General features: G+C 39.1%; 1 protein-coding gene across 1 annotated transcript in view; it reads left to right on the forward strand.

Moving 5' to 3' along the window:
- DYRK1A (dual specificity tyrosine phosphorylation regulated kinase 1A) overlaps window positions 1-21,362 on the forward strand; it is an 80,362-nt gene that overhangs the window by 6,407 nt on the left and 52,593 nt on the right. The window contains exon 2 of the mRNA XM_015882419.3: window positions 20,600-20,678. Within this exon, the coding sequence (XP_015737905.1) occupies window positions 20,669-20,678 (10 nt within the window). The 5' untranslated portion in view covers window positions 20,600-20,668. The remainder of the gene's footprint in view (window positions 1-20,599; window positions 20,679-21,362) is intronic.

Below are 21,362 nucleotides of genomic sequence, written 5' to 3' on the forward strand. Positions count from 1 at the left end.
TGTGACACAGCTGTGATTTGTGGACTCCATATCATTCCATTTGAGTCAACTTTCAGTCTTGTTGCCCACCAGAACCTTCATGTGTGTATCTCTGTGGTGTTACATCATCCAGTCAAGCTCACAAGTCAACCTTTCGTTCACAGGTTTCAAGTTTCAAGTGCTGTGTTTGGAAACCATCATCTATTTTGCAAAATTTATTAAAAAGAATTGCTCTTCTAAGTCAACTGAAGTACTTTTAAAGTATGTTTGTTTCGGTTTTGCTGCTGCTTACATAGAAATGAAATATTAAGGTGAAATGTACATAGTCATATGTAAGAACGTTCATCTCAAGTGTTCTGCATGTGAGGGAAGGGGGGATGTATGTATTGCTGACAATAGCAGGACACGGGGAAATGGTTTTAAGTTAAAAGAGGGAAGATTTAGGTTGGATGTTAGGGGGAAGTTCTTCACTAGGAGAGTGGTGAGGCCCTGGAACAGGCTGCCCAGGGAGGTTGTGGATGCCCCGTCCTTGGAGGTGTTCAAGGCCAGGTTGGACGGGGCCCTGGGCAACCTGATCTAGTAAATGTGTATGTTTGGTGGCCCTGCCAGGCAGGGGGGTTGGAACTACATGATCCTTGAGGTCCCTTCCAACCCGGGTCATTCTGTGATTCTGTGTATGTATGTGACATAGTCATGTTTTTAACAGGTCTTTTGGAACTGTCACTATACTTGTGGTGCTTTGCACTTAGGAGCATTAGAAAAGATCAGTAAGACGTCTATGATTTGTTTTCCTATAAACTAAGAATTTTTAGGGCGTGTGGCTTTTATTTAAGTAGCAGATGGAAATAAAAAGATCTGACTTTCTTGGTGCTTGTTTAAAATACATCTAAGGAGATAAATCTCTTATGAAAGAGAGGACTTAAATGACCTTCATTGTGTTCGTTATCACTTTATGTACTTTTATCATCACTTGATACTTTTTAAGGAAAAACAAAAAGCACCTCTTAGCCCTGTGTTCCTGAAGCTGTTTCACCATACTGTCGTCCTCGCTCTTTTCTTAAGATTTTGAGTGTTGTAGTTTCTACCAAACTTCATTGAGATGTGAGAATAATGTAATTATACAAGAGTTTGAATATGAGTGGGGAGTTTAAATGTATATGAAAAGTTTGTCCTTAACATTTTCCTTTGTGCAGTTCTTTATATGCTTTGCTTTCATTCTCTTTCTCTGGACTCTGGCTACTTCTTTGATCTTGACTTTAATCTTCCTATGTTAGAGGAAAATTTTGTTTGCATGAGACAAAACAACTTTAGATCTGTGGTACGAGGTGAGACAAGCTCAGGTTGCATTTTTAGCAAGCATACAGTGGGCTCAAAGTGTAATTTCTAAGCTACGTGTTAGTCATTATAGAACCTATAAGCTGCCACTGTGGCAGTGCCAGGTTCTTTGTGCATTTGAGGAAACAGGCACGCATTGTATCCTATGTGTTGTAATCATGGTATTTCTCCTTATGTTTTAATCGTGCGAGCATCTGTGGAGCTGCCTTTGACTCAACTGTTTCCATAAAGATTCCCAAAGTGAGTCAAAAACTCAGTGACAGAAATGGGAGGACGAGTTCTTGCTTTGTGTGTCTTGATTCATTCTTGTTTCATTCAACCTTTTTTTAGTGTCACACGGAAGAGATGTTTCTGAAGTGATTAGGATCTAATATGCAGGAAAATTAATACCAAAACTGATGTAAGGAAAACCTTCAACTTTTTGTTGTTGTTGTATGCCTTGGTTATACAGAAAGCACTTTTTGTCTTGCTAACAGGAGATAAGCAACTTAGTGACAGGTATTTTTTAGCAAGGGAAATGAGAACAAGATGAAGGTGAAGTGTCTTGCCCAAAGTTATACTGTCATGCAAAGGGTGGAGCTGAGGTTGGGAGTTTAGGCATCTTGTGTCTTAACAGCAGGATGCTAAGCAGTTACAGTTGCATTTGTCTTGAGTTTATATTCCGAGTGCTTTGTAACTTGCAGGAGCTGTCTGTGAAGGCTGGAGAGTGACTCAGCATTTCCAGATAGTGGTCTGCCCCTGGAGCTTGGGATCTGTTGGGAAATCTGAGAGCATTAGAGTTGGAGCTCATGGTTTTGTTTTCTGTTTTTTTACTTGAAGGAGGTTGTGTGGGTTAAGAAAAATAATGAATCTGATTTTACTTTCAGTCTCTTGCCCTGTTTGGTGCACATCCTTCAATTTCTGGAAGAACCGGTGAAGTGTTTCAGTAATAGTATCACTGATTGTATAGCTGGCACGTACTGTGTAACCTTGTTTTCTGTGTGCCGCTCTCCTCATGTCTGTCTGCTCAATGAACAAAACGGAATTTGACTATGAAAGTAGACTGTATTGCAAAATCAGACAGCTGTATGTTGTGCCCGACTTAATTCAAACGTTTCTTAACTTCTTAGTCTTTGATTTTATGAAACTTATGGAAGCTTCACATAAGGAGTCATACATGGTATGGTTTTTATAAATGGAAGTGTTTGATTAGCAGGTAATATGCCATTTCTGTCACTTGACCTAACAGGTTACTACTGCATCTGAAAGGACTGAGTTCATGGTTTTGTAGGTCAGCTGCTTGAGAGTGAGCAGGCTGCAGAATGGTGGGTTACTTGTGCAAGTGTGTAATAGTTGTGTAAACCATGCTTCTGCGTGCTCTGGTTTGGTTGGCTTTTGGGAGGTAGAGTTGGCTTTGTGTCTTAGTCACGACTCTTCCACAGTGATAACCTATTCCAGTTCCAGCTGAACAGACTTGTCTCAACATCTTGGGGCATTGCTTAGTCGTGGTGGCAGAGAGGAGGAATCAAATGACAGAAGCTGATAAAGATCAAAGCTATTGGTCTTTTGGTGCTATACTGTAAATTTGGGCAAAATTCAGGAATACTTAATTACATCTTTCTCGTCTGGATCATTTGAGTCTCCTGGCGTGGAACAAGGCAGTACACTGGTGCGTTATTTTAGTGTTAGAGAATGCTGAAGGGCAGCACCATGAAGAACAGTACATCCAGAGGAAAACACAGATGGTATTGATTATGTACCTACCTTCCTCTCCTACCTTTCTCTCCCTCAAAGTGTACCTATACCAAATCTGAAATAACAGGTAAATAAGCATAACTATGAAAAGCACATCTTTTTGTTCTAATGTTTAATTTAGAAGGGCTGTGGGTCATGAACAGTACTTAAATCTGATGATGTAATATGCGTTGTTTTCATGGCACAAGTGTTAGCAAACTGATCCTGCTGTAATAAGTACTTCCATTGAAGCACTTTGGGTTGGACTATTGAGAGTAGTTTCTAAGGCAAAGTGTGCAACAAGCAGTTCTCTGATGGCAACTGCAGCTTAAGCAGTTCCCCCTCTCTTCAGATTCTGGCTGCTTGTTCCCACCTGCTTTGTGTTGGCACAGCTGTTTATAAGACCAACCGGTGAATCAGACTTGGAAACAGAGTTGGCTGAAATACATTATTTTATATATATAACATTTGGGTGTGTGTGGGGGTGGAGAATCAGGTTACTTTTCAGTCAGATCGGTTCCTAGGCCCAGTATACTGTGCTGCTGCTGAGACATTTGACAAGATAATGGAACGGGTTGTGTGGGTGGACAGGAGCAGGGTGCCTAAGAGTGGCAGGGGTTGGTTAGCTGGCTTTGATAGCTCGGTTACTTAATGGAGAACATCATTCTGAGGAGTTTTTGCCACCCCTCCTGTAGTAAATCCCTGCTATGTCTGACAGACAGACACGCACATACACACTATACGCACTCCCCGCCCCGCTTCTCTTACCCTCTTCCTCTCCAACTTTCTCTTTCTATCTGAAACTGATGTGCTTATTCCCACTCTGATGCCATCCTGCTTGCGTGTGCTCTAGCATGCGTGAAAACTAACAGCCTTTCTTGATAACAAGTTCTTGCTCTAACCCTCATGACTACTTTGGGGGCTGGAACTACATGATCCTTGAGGTCCCTTCCAACCCGGGTCATTCTGTGATTCTGTGATTTGTTATTTCAGCTGTTTTCTTGCAGTCTCTTTTGCTTCTACTCTTCCTCAGGTTCTTTCTTCCTCACTTAGTCCTTTTTCTTTTCTGACTCATGCTTATGCCCTTATCACCTTGCATCCTTTTTTTAGTGCTTCACTCTTAAGGTCCTCTTTTTCTCTTTCTTGCTCACTCGCTGTTCTCTCATCCTTCTTGCTTTCTCTTTTGTTTTCACTTGCCTCTCATGAGAGCAACACTTTGGAAAGGAAGTAACACTTCAACTTTTGGTTTCTTAGGAGCTTTTCTTTAGAAGTTTTAAGATTTATTTGCCTTTCTTTCCCCCAAATATTATCGCAAAGCAGTGCAGCGTATTGATTTCTTCTCAATCTTGGACCTTTCCAATTTTTTTACTTGAATTCTATACTGCAATATAATAGATATGTGCACCCAAAATATGGGTTGTTCCTATTTGGACAAGCTGAAAGATGAATTGAAGTCTCTGAAGTTAATGTTCTAATTAAATTTGTATTTTCAGCTCTCTGTATAGAGTATGAAGTGAACTTATTGATATCAAAAGGAAATCAGGGGATACAGAAGCTTAGGTTTTTTGGTTCCACTATACATTGGAGACATGAAAAAATGCTTCACCTGATGTTATGAAAAGGTTCTGACTATGTATCAAACATACAGTTGCTTTGGAAGATCCATGCTTACTTGTCCTCTTAAATACATGACCCGAGCTGCTAGGATTATGCTATTGTTTCACTCTGTGTATTCAGTTTTTTAATATTCTTGTTCGAGTTGTTGAAATTTTGTTGCTAACCGTTCACCTGTTAGTTGAGAAAATAGGTAAGAGTATCGATTCCTTAATATATGAGCTGTGATTTCATCTGCATCTTAATAATCCAAAGTTAATTCAGGTAGAAATGTGGAAGATCAGATAATGCGGTTCTTTGTAACGTGGGAAAAACATTTTCTTCCTATCTCCTATGCTTTTCTTTGGTGGACTGGACCTGAAGTCTGCTGTATGCAGTGCTTGCTTTCTGCCCACTAACTCTGGTGTACAACAACTTAACTTTTGCATTCTTACACGAGGAAGCATTAAAACTCCCTGAGCTTGCAGGTGTTTGTTTTGTTAGGGCAACTGCTCTAAGTCAGGGTAGAAAGCAGCCTACTATCAGGATGTACGTGCTAATAAGCAAACGCTTCTTTGGATTACAGTAGTTGCCTTTGGAAACTTAGTTTGGTTCCTACTTGGTTCATAAATGAAAGTATTACTCATAACTGTTATGCCTCTTCAGTCATTTGTCTCTTTTTGACCTCATCCATTTTCTGTTCTGTTCTTGGTTTTGTCCCAGTCTACTTTTAAGTAAACTGAGTTCCCTGTGCTTGTTTTATGCGTGTTTTTTTTCATGGCACGAGACTTCTTGCATAAGGTAAACATTGCTCAGTTTATAAGCGTTGCTCAGTTCCTAGGATTAGTTGAGGTTCCTCTGTCAAATAATGATTTAGATACCTTAGTGCTGAGTGACTGACATCCCCCTTCCTTCTTCAACAATCCATTGCACTTTTCATAAAACCTTGTTTCTCATTTTCCTGGAATTCCTTTGGGTTTATTATTGTGCATTTCAGAGCTTCCCGCTTTGTCCATCTTTGTGCTTCAGCAAACCAGACTCGTCTGGACGAAATGTTTGTAACTTTGACATTTGTGGAGATACTATTAAATGATCAGAAAGAGGTAAAATCTTAGTATTTCTTTTGGAGTTACGTAAATGGATCATTTTATCAATGTTAGTGCCGTGGAGAGCATTAGCGTTATCAATTTCTGCTTTGTATTTGGATGCTCGAACTGGTGGAGTTCCCAGATATCACCATAGATAATCCCAAAGTTTCAACAACTTCCATTTGACATTTAGACTTCAGCAAAGCATAATTCAATAAATTTCATCTGGAGGGCTTCTACGGGAGGTTTTCTGGGCTTCTATATTAATGAGAGATTTTTTTTTTTTTTTTTTTGACTTTTTTCATATGGCTGCTATCAAAAAACATTAAAAATTACAGGTTTCTGAATCCTTTAAACCTTTATTATACTAAATTTTTTCGTATTTATTCAAATAACGTGTGTACCTTTTTGTGAAACCAGGTTAGAAGGCCTGATTGAAGTTAGTTTTCTTCTGGATCAATTGGTGTTAGATTGGGAAAGAGAGAAATGTGGGCAGAATCTCCCCCATGGCCCTTCCATATGCTTCTTCTTCCTTGCCTTAGCCTTCTTTTGCTTTCACATTTGTTGTGAGTTGTGTGTTGTGTGAGGGGAAGAGGAAGAGTGAGTGAGAGAATGGGAGGAGGGAAGAGAGAGAAGTTGCTGTCTTATGGTGAGGTCACTGCAGCTTTTGCTAGATTCATAAAACATTCTCCACACTAGAACGTCCTTGTTTTTGTTATCAGTAGGCAGGAAATGATACTGTTCTAATGCTAGTTGGCAGTTCTTTAAGTTTGATGAAAGGGTATCATGGTTTCTTGATCTTTGAAAACTTCTAAATGGTGAGGTCTATTTGTGGGGCATTCCGTAGCTTGACTGAAAGGTGAGGGCTTGGTGAGGAGTTACTGACTGAAATTTGGAGAAGTTTAATTAGATTATGATTAAATGTTCTGAGCTTAATGGTGCTTGATTTTATTTATTTAATAGCAGAAATGATTTTTATCTGGCCCACCAAGCATTCTGGAGTTTCCAATGAGCTACCTGCAGTCATATTTTATAGGGGCGAAGACGTACCATGAGTATTAGATGAAATATGTGTAATAAATGTAGCCCAGTAAAGTTGTTAGCTGGTGTGTACCTGTTCTCTACGCTGGCTTTTCTTTCCACATGGGCATGCATTCACATACATACGCATATACTACTTGAATGGGGTATTCAAATTCTTCTTAATGGCTTATCATATCAGTTAAAACTCAGAGCATTTGCTGCTTGTAACCTATGTAGTAGATTGTATCCTTCGGATACATCTAAACTATGTTTAATGGAAGGGATGGAGGCTGCAACAAAATAATAAAATGAGACCTCGGAGTTTTAATTCTGAAAAATAAGTATTTTGACCTCACCAGTAGATTACGTGACAATTTACTGAAGTTTGTTAATTCATCTCCTTCCTCAATGAGAGTTTTCTAGGTCAGTGATTCCTTAACTGGGGAATAAGGCCATGGTAAAAGAACTGCAGATGGAATTTAACCATACTGAGTTCTGTTAAGTTGGAAATAATTGTTAGTATGATTAGTAGCTTCTTATATTTTGGAGCTGGCGGTGGTCTGTATTCTAATAAATGGGGCTGCAGTTGTGGAGTGAATGATGTGAGGTAAATTTGGAATCATTTATTTATTCATCTTTATTTATTCATTACACTGAAGGAACAAAGAAGGGAAAACCCATTTGTGCATTGTTTTGTTGACTTACTTAGCCTTCGTTTTACCATAGTTTTGGAGCACCTGGTGATGTTTTAGGCGTGGTAGATTACTGTAATTCACGTATTATGCTCATGAGGTAACTTCCTACTTTCAAACCTGACTTAAGAGAGGGGGGGAAAAATTCATCTACATCCTCTGATGGACCTGGGGCTGTCTTTGTGGCAACAAAGTGCCTGGGTGTTAAGGGGAACCAGCAATCAGAAGTTAGAATGGGTTATGTGATGGAGCTGATTTGACAGCAGCCTAAATTAGATTGAAAGGAACTGTGTCTGCTTTTTCTCCTTTTCTTACGTTACTTGCAATTGCTCTTTATTGGCACCTTTGCTTTTCATGCCAGGCTAGTTTAAGAAGCTAAGAGCAAAAGCCTAATGATATTTATACAAAGGTAAGAACTTTACTACTGGTTTAGCTACCTGAACTGTTTCGTCATGAAGTGGAAGAGCGCCAGGATGATGAGTCTTACCTGTGACGTGGGCCTTTCTTTTGAGTTTCATCAGCTTGTGAAGCCACGCACTTGTGTGAAGTTAGGTAACGGGGTATAAACTGAACTAACGTGTTTTTGCAGCAGGTAGGCCTATTCCATCTTTTGCTGTAGCTTTAAGTTTTTCTTGCCTTTTGCTGAACTGAAATGGGAAATGAACCTGACAAAGATGTGAAGGGTTTTTGGTTGGATTGTTGTGTTATCTTGTTTTACTATAGTGTGAATAAACAGCGAAGCTTTCACAAAGAACAGGGCATACAACTGTGCACCTGAGAAACAGGGAGTGGAGCTGCCCTCCCTGCTGCTGGCAGCCTGTTGGATCATCTCAGCTGAAAGGCATAATTTCACCTGTGGGTCTGAAATTGTGCTCTAAGCACCCAGTGCTGCATTTTCCAGGTACCTGACATTTCACATGCTCTTGGTGACTGTCCATGAGATCCATTTAATCAGTGCTGTTGTACAAGAAAGAATCAAAGAATCACTGGACAGGGCAAGAAAAGGAAACATGACTATCCGACTATCCAATCCAGTGTCTAGTGTGCTTATCTACCTTAAAGGAAGACCAAAAAAGAAAAATTCTGGGATTCAAGCAGCGCTTGTGCCTTTTATGGGAAATAGCTCCTGGATAATGTTCTGTTGTGCAAAGATACAGCCGCCAAGTTAGGAGCGCTGAATGACATGCGAATAAAATGTAGGGAGTGTGGGTAGCTTGTGAGAGTGTTTGCAACTTACCTGTTTATTATTTGCTAGGAGCTTTTATACTAAGTAATTTTTATAGCAAAATGAATTTTCTGAAGGTCTTTAATAAATTCTATGTTTTGGTGTTTGTTAATTTATATGGCAAAATTACAAGTAAAAGTACTCTGGTATTTTTTGAAATGTATTTGAGTGTCTGTATGAGGTACAGTTTGTAAGAAACAGATGCTGTGGTGCTCAAGCTTAAGGTATCTTCAGTTCTGGAAACAGAGTTTCTATTTAGCTCCTCTAACTTGGTATCTCTAGTTTGGCGGGAATAATGTTCCCTATTAATGGAACATTCCCTAATGTTGCAGTAATCCGAAATAGAAGCAATTTTGCTTTGGAGTTCAAATATCTTCTTTGCTGTGGCATTGGTTAAATGGAGCCTGAGTTGGAACTTAAGGCATATTGTGGATCTCCCTGTAGGTATTGTGGCTGGAACACCAAAAGCTGAGTAGTATGGATGCTGTGATGAAGTCTTCTTTTCTTCTCATTTTGCTATCAGAGAAGTTTGTGGTTGGCATGCCTGATTAAATTTATTTCTTCAAGTTTATTTATGTAGACTATTATGACAGACACGAGCTATATATAGAAAAGACAGTAAACATATCACTTGTGTTCTTGAAGTAGAGGTAGGGTCTCTAACTGTTGATATCAAGCCGGGTGTTAACTATGGTTTTCAAGCTGCTTTGTAGCAATTTGGCAAGTTCTACCTAAAATGCTTTATCTAGCCTGTTCTTTACTTCTCATGTACTGTATTCATCATGTATTCAGTGAATGTCATTGTGGACAGATGAAGTTTGTGAGCTCTCCATTTTTGCTTTTCTATGCATAAACTTGATTTGTTTAGGTGATGGGCTTTTTAGGCAAGGATCACAGTTCTGTTTTGTGTCATACAAACACCTATGATGATGATGTGCCTCCTCTGTGAGTAGGATACCCCATTTCTTATCCCAGCCCTGTTCTACAGCTTGGCTGCTTGCATCCTCTACCAAGTACCTGGACTTGTGGTCCTGACATATGAGCTGTTCAGTTTTGAAGGTTCTGATCATTAGAGACTTGATGCAAAAAGTTTTCTCTGATCAAGTATTAGTATGCAGAGTATAAATGTATTAGATATTCACATTACTGAAGAGGTCTGTTAGGTTTTTGTTTGCTGTGTAGATTTTTAAGCTGAAAGCTTGGGCTCTGGTGTGTATAAAGTCAGCCGGAAACTTATCAGAAAAGGTGATTATTTTACATCATGCTCAATTGCGGAAATGACTCAGCAAGACTGGGGCAGGTGCCAGAAGTGGTGCAAGAGATGGGTCTGCACTGAATGGCTGAGGACAAGGAGGGTGGGGATGTAAACGTAGCCACCGAATCTAAATCAAAAGCTTTGGCTTTTGTGGGACTGCTGCTTAAGAATTCTTATTTTAATGAAATAACTCAGTTTATTCATTATAATTTTAAAATGCATCTGGTTGTCGTGGAGCCTGACCTTGGGCACTGTTAGTTTATTTTCAAAGATGCTGAACTTGATTTGAACTGCTATTTGAAAGCATATTGAAAAAGATTTTAAAATATGGTCTGTCTGTACTGATGTGACTGGCAGGTGATGGAGCTTGTTTTTCGATTTCCAAGCTAGAGCTGAAGGAGCAGTCATGGTACGTGTAGTTTCAGAAATAAGGGATTCCCCCTCTTTTTGGAGTCATGGAATATTCCAATTTGGAAGGAATCCAGAAAGATCAGGTCTAGCTCTGCCCTCCACACAGGACCACCTGAAATTCACACCTCGTGTCTATGAGCAGGGCTCAAACTCTCCTTGAACTCCAGCACTGGGGGCCGTGCCCACAGCCCTGAGCAGCCTGTTCCATGCCCACTGCCCTCTGGTGCAGACCCTTTCCCTGACCCCCAGCCCCTCCCCGAGTCTGTATGTAGATCCAGGGTTTTCCTGTCACTGGCGCTTGTTAAACTTCCTTCTGTTGGTAACTGCCCATCCCTCTGGCCTGTTGAGATCTCTCTGCAAGGCCTCTCTACCCTTGAGGGCATCAGCAGTTCCTTCCAGTGCTGTGTTGTCCACAAACTTAATATAACTTCAGTTTCTTTGACTTGGGTGAATGGAGGGGAAAAGCAAAATGACTATTTCATTTCTGTTTCAGTACTATTCTTGGGATTTCTAGAAAGAACAGTAAGTTGCTGAGACAGAGTTGTGCAAAAAGAAATAAGATATCCTTCTCTTTTGAAGAACATGTTTAAAGTTACTTTTGTGTTTGAGCCAAAACTGGTTTGGTTTCTGTTGTAAACCTGTTAATTGGCCCCCATCCTCCTTGTGGAGAGGCAGTGTCTACCTTGTCCATGAAGTACTTGGTTTGACTCTCTTAATATGAATGTGAAGCTTCAGAACTTGTCCTGCAGAAAAATCATCGCCCTAAATATTTTCATTTAGTTTCTTGTTATACAAGGCAAAAATATACAGGCTTCTCCAACCTAAACTGGAACTTGACAAGGTAAATATTGTATTAAAGTGGAAAGTATATCAGTGCTAATTCTTATCACTTTTCTATCAGAAACGTGATATGAAGATGCAGGGACTCTGCAAATAAGGTCTGTTTTAAGATCCAGGCATGTGGTTAACATTTGAAGAAAAGGCACCTAGCTGTGCGTTTATATATACATGGACAGTCTGAATCTCCCAGATAATGAAAGGTAAAATTAGATTGTGGCATTGCAGCTGTCAATGGGAGCCCCCATATGAGGATCAGTTGACCAGCAGTTATACCACGATGCATTTGTGAAGTTTAAAGAGTATTTAAAAAGCACATGAGCCTGTATATTGCTTGAACAAACCACTTAACCAAAGTCTTATAAAAGCGCTATCTATTTACAGGACTGCAGTTGGTTTGTTTGTCTGCTTTCATTTCAAACGCTATTGGTGGGGCCTGTCTCCATGTAGTAAAATATTTTGGAAGCCTTCAACACAGTGGGTCTTATGGTATCAGATCGGGGCAACCAACATGTAGGCTGTTATAAACGTACTTGAAGTGCATAACTTTATATTGCCTTTATTAAATTAAGGCAAAAAACTTTGTGCTGCTACAGTTGAAGTGGAGAAATAATCGTATTTCATTTAGATGTGCTGTGCAGATAATTTCTTAAGTATATAAAGTATTTCTAACAGAGCTTGTTGTGGTCTGAGTCAGATTTTACAGTAGTTGTTCTACTTTGTCTCTTTTTAACCAATTCTATTACAGGAATGTTTATTAAAACGTGATTATAACGTATGAATTTCCATATTCTATTACATGTACACTGTGGCATGACAGGGAGTTTTTCATCTATAGGGCAGAATTAGAAAGGAAAAAGAAAAACAAAATTAAAACAAGGGATGAATTATGTGAAAACCAAGTAACACATGAGTTTTGGTAAAGATGGCTCACTTTCAAAGCTGGACTATGCTGAATGTATCGTAGTATTTTTGTTTGTATATTGCGGGTCTGAGTTCATGTGGATTTTGAGAGGTAAAAGCATTTCAGTACGTGTTACTTCTTGTCCCAGCTCTAGGATAGGTTAAGTTGAAGTTGATGCATCTGAGCACTCCTCTCTGGCCAAGTCTCTAAGCAGTAGGTAGTTTGTTTTGTAAATAGAAGGATGAGAGAAAATGGAAGTTAATGGTAAGTAGACAAGAAGAATAGTACACTGTCTGGAGACACTTTAGACCTGAAGTTGTAAACTGGTGAATGAAAATCTGTGGTGGCATGTGTTTTACTTTTCAGTTTTGAAGCTATTTTCTCAACTACAAGGAGCGGGAACAGTTTTTGTAAATGAAATGATCGATGTTTTTGAGGACATCTGTGGAAAAATCTCTGCTCTGAGAAGCATTTCACAACTCTGGGAGCAAATTAAATGGGCTAAACTGGTTTATAGTCCTCATAGATACTCTGCCTTGAGTTACAGCTTCAGTCACACGCTACTGTTTATTTTATGAGTAACTTGTTAACTAAAATGACTCTATTTCTAAGAGAAATTCATATATATTCATCTGCATATAAGATGTCACCTGTTAAGGGAGTTATAGGTGGGACGTACGTGTTAACATGAGGAAGAAAGTATGTGCTTATAGGAATTCAGTGACATTAAACTACTGTGAATGTTTCAGTGACGCTGCTGGGGATTGGCAGCTCCTACTGTAGCATCTCTGTGCTTTCAGATGAGGGAGGGGAATGTAAATAGTGGCATGACTTAGCTGTTCTAAGAGTTAAATTTAACAATATCCATTTTGCTTGACCATATTAAATAGATAGAAAAAGTAACTTCCCACTCTGTGGTTCCTTATATGGTCAGTAAAGTGGTAAGTATTATAGTGATTCTAGAAAAGGAGTAAGGAAATAAGCATATACAAATTATCTAAATAAATTTAATTTATTATGCTGTGTGTCTCTAGTGAATTGGGTTAGAAAGCTGGTTAGAGAATTGGGTTAAAGATTATCTTTTTTTCCTCCTGCTTCACCTTGCTTTCCACCTGCATCATTGCTGCTTGCTGAGTTGATTTTGTAATAGTAGCACTCACTCCTCCAAGCAGGTAGCAGAGGGAAGGATGCAGACAGCTTAAGCAGTACTGCTAGGGAAAAGAAATTCTTGCTGAGCTGCAACTGTAGTTCTGCCTTTGCCAGATTTGAATTTGGGTGAGAAACTTTGTGATTTCAGTAAAGCTGTTTGCACATGCTTTCACACTTAAAGGATGGGTTCTTGCATCACGCAATGTAAATTTAGCATGAGTGGAACTAGTCATTCACATCATTTTCTCTTTAGAGGAACTAGTTCTTTTTAGAGCACCGACAATCATAGCTGTTCAGTATACTAGCATAAGGATGGTACGTATGTTTTGGTTTGGATGTAATTACTTCACAAGTGTCTAATAAAAAATGTTTATCTAGAAAATAATCTAGTTCAGCAGTATGCATTGGAAACTCTTTGGTAGTAAAAAGGATAACACAAGCTCTTGGCACAAATGCTATGTTAATGAAGTTTAGTATAAACAAGGCTTGCATTGTTTTGACCTTCTCGTACTGGCTTGAAAGCCAGCCATGTACCATAAAGATCTCTTCCCATAACACTGCAGCTGTTGAATTTTTTTTTCTAATTAACATGTTAAAGATATCAGAAGATAACTACTTAACTGAGGATCTGTGTTGATGTCTGGAGGACTGGAGATACCATCCAGACTCTACTATTTATACTTCAGCAATGCACAACAATTTAAATTGCATTGCCGTACCTTTCCTGTAGTCACTATAATTTCACAAGATTAAACAGAACACCCATAATGACTAAATTGGGAAGGGGCTCCTAGGTCACAGAATCACAGAATTACCCGGGTTGGAAGGGACCTCAAGGATCATGTAGTTACAACCCCCCTGCCTGGCAGGGCCACCAAACATACACCTTTACTAGATCAGGTTGCCCAGGGCCCCGTCCAACCTGGCCTTGAACACCTCCAAGGACGGGGCATCCACAACCTCCCTGGGCAAATCCATCCATCTAGCCCAGCTCCAGCTCCAGCAGAGACACCCAGAGCAAGGTGCCCAGGACCACATTCAGTTGGGTTTGGAAGGATCCCAAAGGAGGAGACTCCACGGCTTCTGGGCAGCCTGTGCCAGTGCTCTGTCACCTGTACAGCATAGAAGTGCTGCCTGGTGCTCAGACAGAGCCTCCTATGTTCCAGTTTGTGCTACACATCATCATATGTGTTTGACCAAATGCTTATTGGTTTGTCTAACTGGTGGGATTTTTTACTTAGTAACAAAATGCAATGTATGTGCTAGGTGCTGTCAGAACAGTGGTTTGGAAGTTTCTCAATTGTGTGTCTCTCTGGAACCAGTCCTAGAAGCTGATAATTATTAACACTCTATGGAATTTATTTTTTATTAAAAAATAGTGTTGATTTTATTGCGTAACAAAATGTGAACTATTTTAAATAATTTGCCAATTCTGTTCATTTTGTTGAATGTTGATTTCATGTTGTTGAATGATTTTCTTGATGTCTTATATTGAGCAGCATCACTTATTGCCCACGTGTACTTTAAAGAGTAGGCTACTGAGACGCAGGTTAACAAAAGCTTAATTAATTGTTATTATACAGCTGTATGTGAGTCTTTCTCCATTATATCCCAATATGTTAACCATCTCAATCATTTCAGTGACTATGTAGTTCAGGATAATTTTACCCATAAATAAATATTTTTTTGCTTTTAAAGAAAGTATTTATATTTTATGTTTCTAGCAACATTCTTGCATTTACTGCAGGCCAGCGACCTGAATTCTGTTCACCTCTTACAGCAGTGAATGTCAGAGATTTCTCTGCTACTTCTTGTAACTTCTAAAATAATACTTAATGACCTCTTCAGAGAGGAAAAATGAGATGTCAGAATGTAGTTGTGTTTAGTTAGCACAGTCTTCCAGTTCTTTACTAAAAGTGCCATACAGAAACTTATAACAGCACAGTGATAACCAAATAAGGATAATAAATCCGTGTACAAAGTTTTAATTAGTAACATGTAAGAAGTAGAATCCTACCCAGCTGACTTTCCTTTTGATTCACACTCTTATGCGTTCTGTTGTTGATATTCTGAAAACTCTGATTTAAATTTATTGTGAAGGAATGCTACACAGGTGCTTAAAATTGTCACCACAACTTGGATTTAGTGTGGCCTTTATTTTAAAGGTATTTGTGTTTGTTGCCTTTAACACTTTACATATTTGTACTGCCTGAAACAATCTTTTAACTGTAGATGCTTTAATATAAGTTTTATAAACTAAATATTCAATATTGCCTTGGTGGCGCTAGTGGTAGGAATGCCGTGTTGCAACACTGGAGGCCCTGGGTTCGAATCCCCCTGTGGCTCAAGTGGTAGAAGTGCCGCTCTGCTACACAGAGGCTCGAATCCCGGGGGTTGGACTTGATGATCTCTAAGGTCCCTTCCAACCTGCACGAGACTGTGATACTATGATATTAGGACTGTTTTAGGTTTATCAAATAATAAATGTATGAAAGACTCTTACAGCTCTGCTACCTATAGATCCAGCTGAACTGGATTCCTCTTGTGTTCTTATGTTATAAAATTGTCCCCATTTGCAGAAACTCATGATCTAGTTTGATATCCAGGCAAACACACAAAAAAAAAAGTGAGGAAGGATGATGAAACCTCTTGAGAGATGTTACTGATGTTTTTTGCACTTCATTAGGTTTTTGTATGTAAGACGGTTCTGAAACCAACTTTGGTTTACAGTGAGCCTACTGGCAAGTAAGTTGACTTTTGAGTGTCTTGAAAGAAGGAGGAAATGCTGGTAAGGAATATGGTGGAATAACTCACAGTGACCTTAAAAATGCTAATAGACAACTTCAGCTTATGGAATTAAGAAAAGTCAAAGACACAAGCTTTATATTTTTTCATAGTTGCCATCTTTACAATGGTAGAGTGTAATCTGGTGTAAGACATACTCAGCATCTTTGACTAATTTAACTAAACATGTAGTAAAACTGAACTCCACACTTAAAATTATTGATGAACGCGGAAGTGCTAGTAATCCCATCATCTGTATTTTGAAGAGATAAAAAGGAAGAGCATTGTTTTGGTAAGGACAGATGAAGACTAGAAAGCAGCAGCAAGTAAAACAGGAAATAAAAGCTTGGAGTACAATCTTAGCATGGTAGTTTCATACACAATTGATTTCTAAGAACTGCTCTCTCTAAGTGAAATACTTCACTTTTCTTTTGCTATATCACTTTAAATAATTTGCTTTTTTACACCTTTCTCATCGTCTCTTCCTTTCTCCATTCTTTAATTCCAATTTACATCTTTTTTGTACCAGTAAGGAGGCCAAGCTGGATTCTTGAAGCCCAATAAATGTGTTATTATTTTCATTTAGTAATCTAGTAATGGTTTTGCAGGTTGTTTGATGAGTGGGATTTGTTCTTGCTTACTCTTATCATTGATTTATGATTACCTGAAACTTGTACGGGCTGTGTAAGAGGCCTTTTGGCTTTAAGAACTCATCAATGCAGAGACACAATAGAAGATGCTCAATATTTGAATTTAAATGTGTGGTGATCGTGTGCTATTGCGTTGTATCTTTTTTATAAAGCATAAAATAGTATAAAATGTTACCCTCTGATGGTGTGTCTGTGATATTGATATCACACATTCTATTTTTGTTTGTTTGTTTGTTTTGGCTAATGTTTTAAAATTACTTTCTAGATTGTAGGTCAGTTCCTAGAGTATTGCACTGTGATAGACAGCTGCCTTCTGCCCCTCATCATTTTGTACTTCTGCAATAGTCATCCAGCTCTTCAGAATGCGGGAATTGTTTTGTGCTTGTAAGCAGGTTGGGGGAATGCATTGCTTTGTGATGGGTACGTTCTGCTGGTTAGCTATGAAGTGGGAGGATGTACTCCTGATGAGCTGTTAATGACTTCATAGTTACTTCAGCAACTTTTCCTTATTGCCTGTAGCTTTGAATCAGTCTTGGGAAAAAAAAAAAAAAAGATTTGGATCTCCTTGTGATACCTCTCCAGTTTGGTTTTTCTTTCTTTTTTTTTAGTGTCTTTACAAATCCTTTGCAAGGTGGATACTTAGTGTCTAAAGTGAACTAAAATCATTCTAGAGTAATAGACTATCTACAAAAGGCAGTGCTTCCCATATGTATAAAGTTGCCTTATCGCTGTGACAAAATAAACTACGTGTGATTTGAAGTTGTTTAACTATAGCTTTAAATTTCTCTGTTCAGTGGACAGCGTGTTCTTATCAAACGATTTCCTTTTCTTATAGTTCAGAATAATAAGTTTGTATGGCAAGTTATATGAAGAGTGGCTGAGGTCCCTTGGTTTATTCAGCCCAGGGAAGAGAAGGCTGAAAGATGACCATTGCAGTCCTTGGCTTCTTCAGAAGAATGGAGACCAAGGCACTGATCTCTCCCTGGTGACTGCAACAAGAATCCAGGGAAAAGCATGAGGCTGCCTCAGGGCATGTTTAGACAGGGCATTAGGAAGAGGTTCTTAACCAGAGGGTTGTTGGGCACTGACATAGGCTCCCCAGGGAAGCCTTCAAGGCACCAAGCTGCTGAAGCTCAAGAAGTGTTTGGACAGTGCTCTCAGGCACATGGCTTAATTGTTGGTAGTCCTGTGTGGAGCTGGGACTACCGTGTGATCCTTGTGGGTCCTTTTCAGCTTGGGATATTCCATGATTCCATCACTGTGTGAATTTGTTCGGCCATGATGACCCCGCTATGTGTTGCTAATGTTGCCATCATTTTGGTAATATGCTATGCTGTTGCAAAGCACTGGAGATGTGCTACTGGGCTTCTTTTGGAGTTCACCATCCCATTGTAGAACTGACAGAAGACACTGTATGAATGCTTGACAGTCTGTTTTGGCTGAAAATTGTCTAACTTTGTTCAGTCTACGATTGTTGGTAGTTAGAACTAAATGGACAGTTTCAGTATTTGAAACTGTTGCAGAAGGAAGGGATTCCATAAAGAGGGACCTTGATCAACTCAGAAGGTGGATCTGTGTGAACCTAAATGAGGTTCAACAAAGCAAAGTGCAAGGTGTTGCACTTGGATGGGGGCAGTCTCAGCTGTGTATACGGACTGGGAGAAGAATTCCTTGAGAAAGACCTAAGGAGGTCCTGATAGATGAAAAACCTAATGTGAACCAGCGGTGTGTGCTTGCAGCCCAGAAGACCAACAGTAACCTGGGCTCCATCAGAAGATGGGTGGCCAGCAGGGACAGGGAGGTGGTTGTGTCCCCCTTTACTCTGCCCTCATGAGGCCCCATCTGGAGTACTGTGTCCAGGTCTGGGGCCTCCAGCACAAGGAGCAGAGCTTTTGAAGAGGGTCCAGGGGAGACCACAAAGATGATCAGTGGACTGGAGCACTACTCCTATGAAGACAGGATGGGGGGAATGGTCTTCATTGTGAGGAAGAGAAAATTGCAGGGAGACCTCATTATTTAAGGGGAATTTATAAATGTGAGGGAAATCAACTTTTTACATGGGCAGAAAATGGTAGGACAAGAGGGAATGGTATTAAACTAAAGGAGGAAAGATTTAGATTAGATGTTGTGGGGAAGTTTCTTCACTGAGAGTGGTGAAATGTAAAACTAGTGGGATATGTGACCTTGTTTTTGTGAAACTAGCACATCAGTCTGGTTCAGTAGCAGCAATTTCAACTCTTACTGAGTTCTCAGGGTGTTCAGTAGAGATTTTTGATGAAATTTTATTCTTCCTTTGCTTCATCCCTGAAGGTAGTTGTTCACAAATGTACGTACTGCCAAAAGCAATGATATGAGTAAGGTATGATGGTGAAGCAAGGGATATTTCTCTCTGGTAGAAGAGGGCTTATGAAAATCTGGTAAAGAGACATGAACAGATTTTGAATTGCAGCTCAATGTATTTCATTTGAGAATTCACAAGTAATGTATTTGATTGAAAATGCAGTTGCAAGTAAAACATGGATTAGTTTTTGGCAAGTTTTGAACCTATTCTCAAATTCCTTTGTCAGATCTGAAAGCATGACTCCATATTTTTTTGCTGTTCACAGGCCAACGTATCAAAATACGTAAACTTATTTGCCATTACTTGAGCTGGCACTGCACTTAACCCTGAGCCCTGGTTTTGATGCGGATGGGGTTCATAATGCACCATTGTTTGGTGCTGAGGGAACAGGTTGGGAATCTGTGCCATGATGGCACAGGGCATGGAGTGTGGCTGCATTGTGAGCTGGACCAGGCCGCATATGGCCCATGGGTTGGGCGTGCCTGCCTCAGACAGTACTTATCGGCCTCACCAAGGTCACAGCTTGACACAGGTTGACAGTGACATTTGATGTGTCTGTGGAATTTCAGGGTTTGAAGACAAAAGTGTTGATTTATAATGGGAATGGTAAGTTTTTGTTCGCCCCTTTCTCTGGTTTGGAGAAGCGACAGCAAAAAACCATCTGCTCACCAAATATCAATGCAGCCGCTGCAACAATGTTGTCTTACCACCACCTCCTTTAGCTTGTGTCTGGTGTCTGTGGGGTGGGTGGGCCTATGGTAGGTGCAGTACTTAAATGATTCTGGTTGATCAAAAAATAAATATGAACTGCAACATTTTTTACTTGCACTATCGGAGTGTATTTTAGGCTAGAAACACTTTAATAGAGTTACGTATATCAGGTGTTTATAAACAATCTAGACAATAATCTGATTGAGTAGTTTGCTGAAATTCTCAGTCATTAGTAAAAGTTTTTGATATTTGCTTAGGTTCTACATGATGATGATATTGCATTTCAAAACATGTGAAAAGCAAATAATTGAGAACTGCTTTGACCAGGAGTTGTTCATAGAGTGATTTTATTGTTCTCTTTTTTTTCCATTTCATAATCTCCATGATTCTTTTGATAGGGTTATAAAAACCTTTTATATCTACTTGTTCCGTAGAAAGTTATAATTTTATTGTTCTGAGCATTATTAATGTCATTTAAGGTGAACCTAGATGAATGTCATATGAGATATGTGGAGAAAATAGGGTTCTACGTTATAGATTTGTGTGCACTTATATTTTTGTAGCCTATTGGTATGGTAAAATCCCACAGTTCTTATAAACTTTGTTCTGAGTTTTAGTTTGGGAGATTTGAAAACTTTTTTGATGACCTCAGTTTTCAGAAATATTGAATGACAAGTTGAAAGTTTAGGTCAATCCTTGAAATTTGTGAGAAGGACTTGGTAGTATTCCCCTCTGCTTTCAATGTTGGAGAACTTCATTTTCTGTTGGAACTTCCTTGTCTTACATCTGTGGCTCTACCTGAGACCTAGGACTGAAACTAAACACGTAAATCCAGGAGAACAGAGGTTGACATTTGTTGAGATATCTTATTGTTTTTATTCACATTTCTTTTTTTCTTAATTTTTGCAGTGTTGTTTCCTGCTGGACTCCCCATGTCCCCGCAACCCCACAGGATGATATGAGACTTGAAAGAAGACGATGCATACAGGTGAGCTTATTTTCAAGAGCTTTCATAAAGGAAAATCTTGGATGTTCCTGATCTATTTTTTGTTTCCATTCCTTTCTCTATAACTCCAAAATTATCATTCCAAACTTAGAAGAATATTTAAGAAACTGGAGAACTCTTTAAATGTGTTTCTTTGCCCTTTGAAACTTTTTGCAACTGACCAGGAAAGAAAGTGGTTCTTCAGAATGGAAATATTGTGTTCAAAGTTTCATGAAAGAAGTTTGCTCTTAAGAATATTGACTAAGTGGTATCGACTGGTTTTAGTCTTTTCTTGCTTGTAATTACCCCACTTTTAATGGTGCCTAATTACCAACAGATACGTCACCTGATTAGTGATGTACTATTTCAATCTTCTTTATTTCTTTATTTTAAAGAAATGTTATGGATCCATACCAAACAAAAAACTCGGAGTTCATTATGCCTAATCACATCCTTATGTTCAGCTACTGTAAAATTTCTTAAGAAACAAGGATAAAATCTTTGAAATCTTTGAAAATCTTCTACTCATTAGACATTCTTAGAATTTACTGAGTTAAAATACTTGTTTTTAGTGGTACTGTTGTGAAAACATTTTGATGTGAAAAATCACGATAAGCAGAAGTAGAATGAAAGTTAGGTTTTACAAGAGGATTGGTGCAGTTCATACCCACGTACCCTTATTTAAGT

The sequence above is a fragment of the Coturnix japonica genome, chromosome 1, assembly GCF_054131305.1.
Source record: "Coturnix japonica strain WE chromosome 1, WE-NBRP24, whole genome shotgun sequence".
Classification (NCBI taxonomy): Eukaryota; Metazoa; Chordata; class Aves; order Galliformes; family Phasianidae; genus Coturnix; species Coturnix japonica.